At 52.5% G+C, this 11,169-nt stretch overlaps 1 protein-coding gene across 1 annotated transcript; it reads right to left on the bottom strand.

Annotated features, from left to right (window-relative positions):
* Window positions 1-118: 118 nt before the first annotated feature.
* POLR2E (RNA polymerase II, I and III subunit E) lies at window positions 119-10,983 on the bottom strand. The gene is made up of 7 exons (XM_047777786.1): window positions 10,801-10,983; window positions 9,277-9,451; window positions 1,900-2,015; window positions 1,291-1,371; window positions 853-911; window positions 663-741; window positions 119-545 (listed from the first exon to the last, which is right to left on the bottom strand). Exons 1-7 carry the CDS (start codon window positions 10,855-10,857, stop codon window positions 480-482), a joined length of 633 nt encoding a protein of 210 aa, XP_047633742.1. The 5' UTR covers window positions 10,858-10,983; the 3' UTR covers window positions 119-479.
* Between the last annotated feature and the right edge of the window lie 186 nt (window positions 10,984-11,169).

Here is an 11,169-nt window from a genome sequence, read left to right as displayed (position 1 = left end):
TGGTGGAGACTCCGAGGTGGGGAGGAGGCGCTGACAGGTGGAGACCCCGCAGAGAAGGCTGTGTACCACACACCATGGTGGGGGGGGGGGGTTTCTGCCTCAATTCAGATGAGTGAACTCACTTATTCAAAACATCTTTAATTTTTAAAAAATTTCCAGCACCCAACAGCAACCACAGTCCAGATCAATTTCAGTCTCACTCCCTGCTGCCCAAAGGCGGGATCCGGGGTGGGGCTCAGTGTCCAGGAGAGGCCATGAGGCCCCTCAGCCCAGGACAGGCAAACATGAGCCAGAGCAGGCCCAGGGGAGCAGAGGGAAGGTCCTGGGAGGAGCGGGTGCCCCAGCGCAGCCTCAAGGCCAAGGTGGGTACTCACAGCCCATCCTGTGACCCCCTGGGATATATCTGTCACATGCTGTGGGGCTGCACTCCTCCCCTGTCCCCACCCCCAGCAACCGTCTATCCATCTGTTGTCAGGAGGCTACTGCACCAGCCGGTAGGTGATGTACCTGCCTGCTGTCTCGCTGGGCCGGATGATCTTCACCACCTGCAGAAGCAGGAGAGCAGGTGCTGGGGTGGGACCGCCCTGGCCCAGAAGCCCTGGCTGTTAAGGGGGCTGGAGGAGTAGCACCCAGGGCTCTCTGTCGTGGGAGGGGCTGCTTACCTGCCCTCGCTTTATGCCAAAGTAACGTGCCACAGGGTCTCCTGCCTGGATCCTGGGCAGCTGGTTTTCTCGTAGTTTACTGGGAAGCAGGTCAGGGAAAAAGCCAGGCTGGACTGATTGAGGGGAGAGTTGGGGTGGACAATAGGGGAGAAGGGAGGAGCCGGGCCCAGTTTCAGGCCAGAAAGGATACTACCGGGCCAGAAGCTCCGTCACCTCCTCCTTGGTCATGACGACGTGCTCTGGGACCAGCTGCCAAGAAGGAAAATAGTCTCATGGGGCCAAGAGAGGCCCTCACAGAGAAGGGGTGCGGCGTGGGCCCTAAAATTGCACTCCCCACTCCCATCACCCCCAGGGTTCCTGAAAATACAGGTTCCTCTGCAGACTGGGTAGGCCTGTCAATCTGCATGCTTAGTCAGTTCCAAGGTGCTGTAGCCACTCCTCACCCAGGGGGCCATATCGAGACCCCTACTCTACATCTGTAAACAGTGAAGGCCCTGGATTATCCCCCATGTCCCAGTGTCCACAAGCCCCCAACAGGTGAGGGGCTTAGGGTTCAGGAAGCAGTCTTCAGTCTCACCCCCACCCTCACCCCCGACCCTCCCTGGCCTGGAAGGGTGCCCCCTGCTACCTCGTGCTCTGTGATGTTGATGAGTAGCTCCTGCTGCAGAAACTGCTCCAGGATGTACTTGGGGGCCATGTCGACAAGGGACTGTAAGAGACACCAACCCTCAGGCACAGCTGAAGTAGCTACCCTCCCACCCTGCATGGGCGCCCGGGACAACCCTGCCCCATCTCCTCCATGTCCTAAATCGAGAAGACCCACCCCGCCCCACCCAGACCCTTAGCATGTTAACAAGGCCTCAGTCTCAGGTCAAAATGCTCCCAGGGTTGCAAGGAGCTGGAGTCACAGCCCCTCCCCAGACCGCACATCCTCCACGGGCACAAGGCAAAGGTGTACCCTGGTCCCCTATCCCAACCACCAGCCTCTGCTCAGGCCAGTGCAACCCACAGCACCCAGACGGGCTGTCCCCATGCCCAGCTTCTGGCTCCGTGAACACAAGCCACAGGGAATGCAGGCTGCCGTGGGGACACTCCATGTACCCACTCCTTGTCAGATCCTCAGCCCCAGGAGACAGCCTGCAGTGGAGGGTCTCGGCGCATGGGGCCTGGTGGAAGGCACAGCAGGAAGGAGACATGAGGGTGCAGCCCCCTCCCCCACAGGCTGGGTGGTACTCACCTGCTTGGCAGAGGGCGTCATGCCCTGCTGCACCACGATCAGCGCCCTGGTGATGTTCTCCTCCTGCATGCGCTGGCAGTACACCTTGATGGTCTTGATGCCTACCTTGGGCTCCTCTGTGGACAAAGCACGGGAATCTCACTGAAAGGGCCCTGCGCCACCCTCCTGCCCAGGCACTGCCAAGGCACTGGGTGCCTGACCCTTCTCTCTGGAGCCCTGATTTACAAGCACTGGGTCGCCAGTTCCCAGAACAGGAATGTGGGAGCATAAAGGTGCCCTGGAGGCCTGGACCTAGGGGACCTTTCTGGGAGCAGGGTCTGGGAGTGTGGGTTCAGTCCAGTGTCTCAGCACATCTGAGGTTTGGGAGGCCCCAAGTTAAGTGCTCAATTTAGTCCAGAGGGCCCAGGAGACAGGGCTGGGTGTTTGGAAGTGAGTAGAGATAAGATGACCCACAGAACAGGGTCCCAACATGGAGACAGACCGCCCAACTCCGTGCTGCCAGCCTCGGGGTCCTCACAGTCTTGATAGCACACAGGGCCTGGCACTTGAGAACCGTTAGACCCTGGGAGCCAGCAGGTCAGTGGCTAGGGCAAGCCTCTGGGCCGGGCATCCCTATATATCCACAGCCTCAAAGTGTTCTCCTTGCCCACCCCCCAGGCAATGCCTGTCCCCCAAATCCCTCTGGTGGTGACTGCCGGCCCCAGAACCTCAGGATAAGGCTGGGTTCAGGAGTTCCCGTTGTGGCTCAGTGGTTAACGAATCCAACTAGGAACCATAAGGTTGCGGGTTCGATCCCTAGTCTTGCTCAGTGGGTTAAGAATCTGGCTCTGGCGTTGCCATGAGCTGTGGTGTAGGTCACAGACGCAGCTTGGATCCCTCGTCACTGTGTCTCTGGCGTAGGCCGGCGGCTACAGCTCCGATTAGACCCCTAGCCTGGGAACCTCCATATGCCACAGGAGTGGCCCTAGAAAAGACAAAAAGACAAAAAAAAGGACTGTTTTCAGAGATGGAGTCTTTTTTAAAAAAAAGAGTAATTAAGAACTTTCCCTTGTGGCAGACTGGCTATGGTGCAGGTTGCAACTGCGGCTTGGGTTAGATCCCTGACCCAGGAAATTCCACATGCCTCTGGTGTGGCTAAAGGAAAAAAAAAATTTTTTTAAGTAATTAAGGTAACACAAGGTCAAGAGGGTGGGCCCCCATCCAACAAAGCTGGGGTCCTTGTGAAAAGAGATCAGCATGCGCACCGAGAGGGATGAGCACGTAAGGACATGGGGAGGAGCGGGAGTTCCTGACGTGGCTCGATGCTAACGAACCCAACTAGCATCTATGAGGATGTGGGTTTGAGCCCTGGCTTTGTTCAGTGGGTTAAGGATCCGGTGTTGCAGTAAGCTGTGGTGTAGGTCCCAGAGTCTGCTGCAATTTGACCCCTGATCTGGGGGCTTCCATGTGCTGTGGCTGCAGCCCCAAAAAGACAAAAACCAATAAACAAACAAAAAAAAACAAAAAAAACAAAAAAAAAGGACCTGGGGAGGGATGGGTGTCCACACAGCCAGGAGAGCACCAGTATCTGTCTAACCTGTCTGTGGGGTTCTGGTTCAGCAGCCTGTGCCAACTAACACAGGCAGGAACCTCAACCCCTCACCATGGCCCGCCTGAGAGCCGAGATGCCCCACTGTCCCTAAAGACCAGGAAGTGAAGAAAGCAAGACCTCTACAGAGGACCCAACCCCTAGGCAGTTCTGGCAAGGCCTGGACGGCTCCATGGGTGCCAGGGAGGGTGGGGGGAACAGCGTATGATCAGGCACCATAGGCTCCAATAAATGCTTTTCACACATGGGGACTTTTTTTCTTAAAAATGCCACCTAGATTCATCCCAGGATCTCAAGGATGGTTCAACATATGCAAATCATCACATCAACACAAGGACAAAACCATATGATCACTGCAATAGATGCAGAAAAAGTATTTGATAAAATCCAACATCCCATTAATGATAAGAACTCTTGTGAAAGTAGATATAGAGGGAACACTACCTCAAACACAGCTATTAATTACAAGCCTACAGCCAATATAATACTCAACAGTGAAAAGCTGAAAGCATTCCAACTAAAATCTGGAACAAAGAAGTTTAGGGTTAGGGGAGTTCCCATCCATAAGGATGAGGGTTTGATCCCTGGCCTCGCTCAGTGGGTTAAGGATCCAGGGTTGCTGTGAGCTATGGTGTAGGTCACAGATGCGGCTCAGATCTGGTGTTGCTGTGGCTGTGGTGTAGGCCAGCAGCTGTAGCTCTGATTCAACCCCTAGCCTGGGAACTTCCATATGCCAAGAATTCGGCCCCACAAGGCAAAAAACAAAACAAAAAAAATGACATATCAGAAAGGGAATGTTAGGGAAAAAAAAAAAAAAAATCCCTTTAAAAATGATATTTAGGAGTTCCCGTTGTAATGCAGCAGAAATGAATCCAACTAGGAACCATGAGATTGCGGGTTTGATCCCTGGTCTTGCTCAGTGGGTTAAGGATCCGGCATTGCCGTGAGCTATGGTGTAGGTCACAGATGAGGCTCAGATCTGGTGTTGCTGTGGCTGTGGCGTAGGCCAGCAGCTGTAGCTCTGATTAGACCCCTGGGAACCTCCATAAGTGGCGGGTGAAGCCCTGAAAAGGTAAAAAAACAAAAACAAAAACAAAGCAACGTCTTGGAAGAGCTGGGACGCAGGTTCAATCCCCAGCCCAGCACAGTAAATTAAGGATATGGTATTTCTGCAGCTGAGGCTTAGGTCGAGACTGTGGGCTCAGATCTGACCCTTGGCCTGGGAATTCCATATACCACAGGGAGGCCACAAAAGAAAAGGAAAAAATATGTATATCTCACACACACACACAAATAAAAAAACCCTAGGGTTCCCTTGCAGCTCAGCAGGTTAGAGATCCAGCTTTGTCACTGCTGTGGCTTGGGCCACTGTTGTGGCACGGGTTCAATCCCTGGCCTGGGAACGTCCACTGTGGGCTTGGCCAAAAGGAATAAAATAAGGAGTTGAGATTAAGATGACAGAGGACTGGAGCTCACCCTCTCTAATAAAAGCAGCGAAGTTACAACTAACTGCTGAAAAACCTTCAACAAAACAGACTGCAAAATATCAAAAAAGATATCCTACTCCACAAGACAGAGAAGACCACATAAAGATGAAAGGAGAAGCAATTATGCAGTATAAGCAACTCCATACTCACGGAGTAGCCAACAGACTGGAAAATAACTATCGTAGAGGATCACTCTTGTTTGTCCTTTTGCCTTTTCTAGGGCCGCTCCTGCAGCATATGGAGGTTCCCAGGCTAGCTACACTACAGCTCACAGCAACACCGGATCCCCAACCCACTGAGCAAGGCCAGGGATCGAACCCACAACCTCATGGTTCCTAGTCAGATTCGTTAACTACTGAGCCACAATGTGAACTCCCGAGAGTGAGATTCCTGAGCCCCATGTCAGGTCCCCACACCTGGGGATCTGGATTCGGGAGGAGGAGCCCCTGGAGCATTTTGCATTGAGGGCAGGCAGGGTTTGTGAGCAGGAGCTCCATGGGACTGGGGCAAACAGAGACTACACTCTTTTTTCTTTTTTTTGTCCCTTTTAGGGCTGCACTCACCGTATATGGAGACTCCCAGGCTAGGGGTTTAATCAGAGCTGTAGCCGCTGGCCTATGCCAGAGCCACAGCAACACCAGATCCGAACCACATCTGTGACCTACACCACAGCTCATGGCAACACCAGATCCTTAACCCACAGAGCGAGGCCAGGGATGGAACCCGAAACCTCATGGTTCCTAGTTGGATTTGTTTCCACTGCGCCACAACGGGAACTCTGAGACTCCACTCTTGAAAGTCACACACAGACTTTGACGTTCACTGAGTCCCAGAGCAAAGCAGAGACTCCACAGGAATCTGGGTCAGACCTGCCTGCAGTTCCTGGAGGATCTTCTGGGAAAACAGGGTGATGTGGCTCATTGTGGGGGAAGAACATAGGAGGCAAAGATTTCGGGAGTAATTTTCAGCATGAACTCCTCTAGAGATGGCCATTTTGGAAAAATCTGGGCCCACCCATCAGGGCTGAGAAGCCCCAGGCCAAACAACAAACCAAGTAGGAACACAGCCTGACCCATCAACAAATAGATGGACGAAAGACCCCCCCCACAGCTGCCTCTAATCACACCCAGAGACAAAGACCCTCCAACCAGTGAGCAAACACCAGTCCCTCCCATCAGAAAGCCTGCAGCAAGCTCCCAGAACCAACTTCAGCCACAAGGGGGGCAGACATCAGAAGCAAGAGAGGCTAGGGAGTTCCCTTTGTGGCTCAGTGGTTAATGAACCCGACTAGCACCCAGGAGGATGCAGGTTTGATCCCTGGCCTCGCTCAGCGGGTTAAGGAGACGGCTTGCCATTAGCTGTGGTATAGGTTGCAAATGTGGCTTGAATCCCATGTTGCTGTGGCGTAGGCCAGCAGCTGCAGCTCTGACTCACCCCCTAACCTGGGAACTTCCATATGCTGCAGGTGCAGGCCAGAAAAGCAAAAAAAAGAAGGAGAAAAAGAAAATATGTAGTAAGATAACAGCCAAAAACATCCCAAACATGGGAAAGGAATCACTCAAATCCAGAAAGCACAGTAAGTATCATATAAAATAAACCCAGAGTTCCCATTGTGGCTCAGCAGAAATGAACCTGACTAGTATCCATGAGGATGCGGGTTCGATCCCTGGCCTCACTCAGTGGGTTAAGAATCTGGTGTTGCTGGGAGTTCCCGTCGTGGCACAGTGGATAACGAATCCGACTAGGAACCATGAGGTTGCGGGTTCGATCCCTGGCCTTGCTCAGTGGGTTAAGGATCCAGCATTGCTGTGAGCTGTGGTGTAGCTAGCCTGGGAACCTCCATATGCTGCGGGAGCGGCCCTAGAAAAGGCAAAAAGACAAAAAAAAAAAAAGAATCTGGTGTTGCTGTGAGCTGTGGTGCAGGCTGCAGATGTAGCTTGGATCCCATGTTGCTGTGGTTGTGGCGTAGGCAGGCAGCTGCAGCTCTGATTTGACCCCTAGCCTGGGAACTTCCACACTGCAGGTGTGGCTCTAAAAAAGCAAATAAATAAATAAATAAATAACATAAACAAACCCAAGAAGGAACACACTAAGACACATATTTATCAAACTGACCAAAATTAAAGACAAAGAGAAAATACTGATAGCAGCTAGGGCAAAGATACAAACAACATACGAGGGAACCCTGATAAAGTTATGGGCAGATTTTTCAGCAGAAACTCTATAGGCCCCAAGGGAATGGCACAATATACTTAAAGCGATGAAAGAAAAATATCTCCAACCAAGATAACTCTACCCAGCAAGGCTCTCATTCAGATCTGAAGAAGCTTTATAGACGAGCAAACCTAAAAGAATTCAGCACTACTAAACCAGTTTTACAAAAAATACTAAAGAAACTTCTTAGAGTTCCCGTCGTGGCACAGTGGTTAATGAATCCGACTAGGAACCATGAGGGTGCAGCTTGTGAGTTCGATCCCTGGCCTTGCTCAGTGGGTTAAGGATCCGGCGTTGCCGAGAGCTGTGGTGTAGGTCGCAGACGAGGCTCGGATCCCACCTTGCTGTGGTTCTGGCGTAGGCTGGCGGCTACAGCTCCTATTAGACCCTTAGCCTGGGAACCTCCATATGCCATGGGTAGCGGCCCTAGGAAAGGGGGAAAAAAAAAAGAAACTTCTCTAGGTGGAAAAGAAAAGGCCACAACCAGAAACAAAAATATCACAAATGACAAGGCTCACGGGTAATGGCATACATACAGTAAGGGTAGGAAATTATCCACACACAAATATGCTTCCAAAATTAGAAATTGTGGGAAGAGGAGGGTACAAATGAAAGATATTGGAGATGCACTTGCAATTACGGGTCCAACAACTTAAAACAATCTTTTATACATAGACTCCTATGTCAAAATTTCATGGTAACTGCAAACCAAAATTCTACAATAGATACTTATAAGAAAAAGGAGTCCAAACACAACACTAAAGACAGTTATCAGAGTTCCTGTCGTGGCTCAGTGGTTAACGAATCTGACGAGGAATCGTGAGGTTGCGGGTTCGATCCCTGGCCTTGCTTAGTGGGTTAAGGATCCGGCGTTGCTGTGAGCTGTGGTGTAGGTTGCAGATGTGGTTCGGATCTGGTGTTGCTGTGGCTCTGGTGGAGAAGGTGGCTATAGCTCTTATTAGACCCCTAGCCTGGGAACCTCCATATGCCGTGGGAACGGCCTAAAAAAATGGCAAAAAGACCAAAAAAAAAAAAAAAAAAGAGTTATCAAGCCACAAGAGAACAAGAGAAGGTAAGAAAAAAGAAAAAAAAACCAAACCCAAAACAGTTAATAAAACGGCAATAAGAACACAGATATCGGAGTTCCCGTCGAGGCTCAGAGAGAGGTTAACGAACCTGACTAGTATCCTTGAGGACACGGGTTTGATCCCTAGCCTTGTTCAGTAGGTTAAGGATCTGGCATTGCCGTGAGCTGTGGTGTAGATCACAAGATTCGGCTCAGACCCTGCACTGCTGTGGCTGTGGCATAGCTCTCACTCAACCCCTAGCCTGGGACTCTCCATAAACCGCAGGCGGGGCCCTAAAAAAGCAAAAAGAAATAATGTCATTTGCAGTAACATGGATGGACCCAGAGATTATCATATTAAGTAACCTAAGTGAAGTAACACAAATACTACATGGTATCACTTATATGTGGAACATAAGACATAACACAAATGATCTGTGAAACAGAAAGACGCATAGAAAACAGACTTGTGGTTGCCAATGGGGAGGGGGCTGAGGGATTTGGGGATTAGCAAGCACAAACTTTTTTTTTCTTTCATGGATCCTAGTCGGGTTCATTAACTGCTGAGCCACAAAGAGAACTCTCAGATGTAAACTCTTATATACATACGGTGGATATACAACAAGGTCCTACTGTATAGCACAGAAAACTATATTCAATATCCTATAATAAACCATAATGGAAAAGAATTTGAAAAAGAATAATTATGTGCATGTAACTGAATCGCTTTACGATACACCAGAAAAGAACATAACATTGTAAAACATAATTCAATAAAGTAAATCTTAAAAAAAAGTGCCCTCTGGGTCTGCTCAGCAGGCATTTTCTGCACTCTCCCTTGCCTGGAGGCATACCAAGGTGGGCTCCCAAGGTGCTTGTGACCCAGCATGGTCCCCTACCTTTGGGGTTGAGAGCCAGGCTGCCTCAGTGGAGGCACTACATACAGCAGAGAGGCAGAAGGATGAGGGGTACAGACTGCGTGTCAGGGCAGGTGGCTGCTGCTGCCCTGAGCATGCCCTCACCTGGGAAGAAGACGAACATCTGGTCGGTGGGGTCGTCGTTATGGGCCACCAGCACCGTGAGGTCTGTGCGACGCGGCCGCCCTTCACTGGGCTTGTCCCCAAACTGGGCCTTGAACTCCTCCAGCGTCTGGTCCAGCTCGTCCTGGGTCACCAGGTAGCCACGGTCGTGGCAAAGCTGCAGTGAAAAAGAACCAGGTGACCAAGGTGCAGAGAGAATGGCAAAGGGTGCTCAAGGCCACTGCAGGGAAGATGGGAGCAGGGCTGGGATGTGAGGGTGGCTGTTGATTCCAAGGCCAGGCCCTTGGGTCTGGGGCAGAAAAGGACAGCTGGCTGGGAGAGGTGTTGCTGGGCTGCCTGGGGCAGAAGGCTATTGGAAAACCAGGCCAAGGCCTGGGGGCCAGCAGATCTAGGTCCTGACTCAGAAACTGGGATTCTTTGAGTGGACAGACTGGATGACCACCCAGACAGAGAAGAGAAAGCCACCCACCCTGCCGGAATCCCCTTTCCTCAGCCAAGTACCCCACAGCTGGACTCTCCCTATTTTTTTTTTTTCTCCCTTTTTGCCATTTCTTGGGCCGCTCCAACGGCATATGGAGGTTCTCAGGCTAGGAGTCTAATCCGAGCTGTAGCCACCAGCCTACACCAGAGCCACAGCAACGCAGGATTCCAGCCATGTCTGTGACCTACACCACAGCTCACTGCAACGCCGAATCCTTAACCCACTGAGCAAGGCCAGGGATCGAACCCGCAACCTCATGGTTCCTAGTTGGATTTGTTAACCACTGAGCCACAACAGGAACTCCCGGACTCTCCCTCTTGAGCGCTCACTCTCCTCACCCAGGGCCCGCGACACGGTCAGCCTGAAGCAACGCTGTTCCTACCCTGTCTCTGGGTGGCACTGCAAAGAGGTGGAGAGTATGGGTGCCACTGCCCCGGCTTAGTCCAGGCAGGATCCCCGCCGTGGCGAGGGTGGGTGGTCTTAGTCAAGGCCCGAAGCCTCTGTGGGATCACAATCGTCCCCTCCCGTGGAGTAGCCTAAAGCACGTGGCACACAGAGAACGCTCAGCTAGGGAGCTGGCATGACTTGGAGCCTACCAGCCCGAGTAGCTCAAAGTTGGTGGCCAGGGCGCGCTGTCAGGGCGACCAGACAGCATTGAGACCAGCTAATCAGGGATCCTTCCACATCCACAATCCTGGGATACTGTATTAGGCCCTCAAAACAGTGCCATAACTTTCCGGAAACAGGAACACGCGAGGCCAATTCCCTCCCTCCAGCTCCAGCGAAACCCTGACCCTCTCCCCGGCGTCTCTCGGACTCGCCACTCGGCCGTGGTCGGCGGGGGCCCTCTGTGCCCCGGCCCAATACGGGCCCCACCTGGGCCAGAACCTTCCCCTGAGCCGCGCGGCCAGACATAGAAAAGCTCGTTCCCATCTTCGGGCCTCGCGCTGGCCGTCCGCCCGGCGCAGCGAGGCCCGCCCGCACAGCGTTCGCTTAGTACTAAGGGCAGCCCCCGCGCGTCTCACCTGCATGATGGTCTTACGGATCTTCCAGAGCCGGTATGTCTCCTCCTCGTCGTCCATGGCTGCCGCCCCCCTCGCACTTACAGCGCCTGCGCTCGGCAAGACCCGTGCCCACTGCGCCTGCGCCGAGCCGCTGTCAGGCCCCCTCCACCTCACCCAACCCTTACAGGGCTGTAGTCAGCTAACGCCTGAATGCAGCGACCTTTGGGAGGGGCAGAGCCAAGGGCAGCCCGAGCCTTACTAAAGCGGCGGTTGGCTGCACGAAAAGAGGGCAAACACCACTCACCGGCTCCTCGGTAGATCTCGCGTGGTTTTGAATGCAAGGCCTCTCGGGAGGCGTAGTTTCTGCTCAACGCCCGCCTAGGGAGGACG

This window comes from Phacochoerus africanus, chromosome 4 (assembly GCF_016906955.1).
Source record: "Phacochoerus africanus isolate WHEZ1 chromosome 4, ROS_Pafr_v1, whole genome shotgun sequence".
Classification (NCBI taxonomy): domain Eukaryota; kingdom Metazoa; phylum Chordata; class Mammalia; order Artiodactyla; family Suidae; genus Phacochoerus; species Phacochoerus africanus.
This window is presented reverse-complemented; position numbering and strand designations above follow the sequence as displayed.

Coding starts and splice junctions, on each gene's coding strand:
- POLR2E (XM_047777786.1), bottom strand. CDS start 10,857: ATGGACGACGAGGAGGAGACATACCGGCTCTGGAAGATCCGTAAGACC. Junction 1,372..1,899: donor TGACGCCCTCTGCCAAGCAG/GTGAGTACCACC, acceptor TGTCTCTTACAG/TCCCTTGTCGACATGGCCCC. Junction 912..1,290: donor TCAACATCACAGAGCACGAG/GTAGCAGGGGGC, acceptor CCTTCTTGGCAG/CTGGTCCCAGAGCACGTCGT.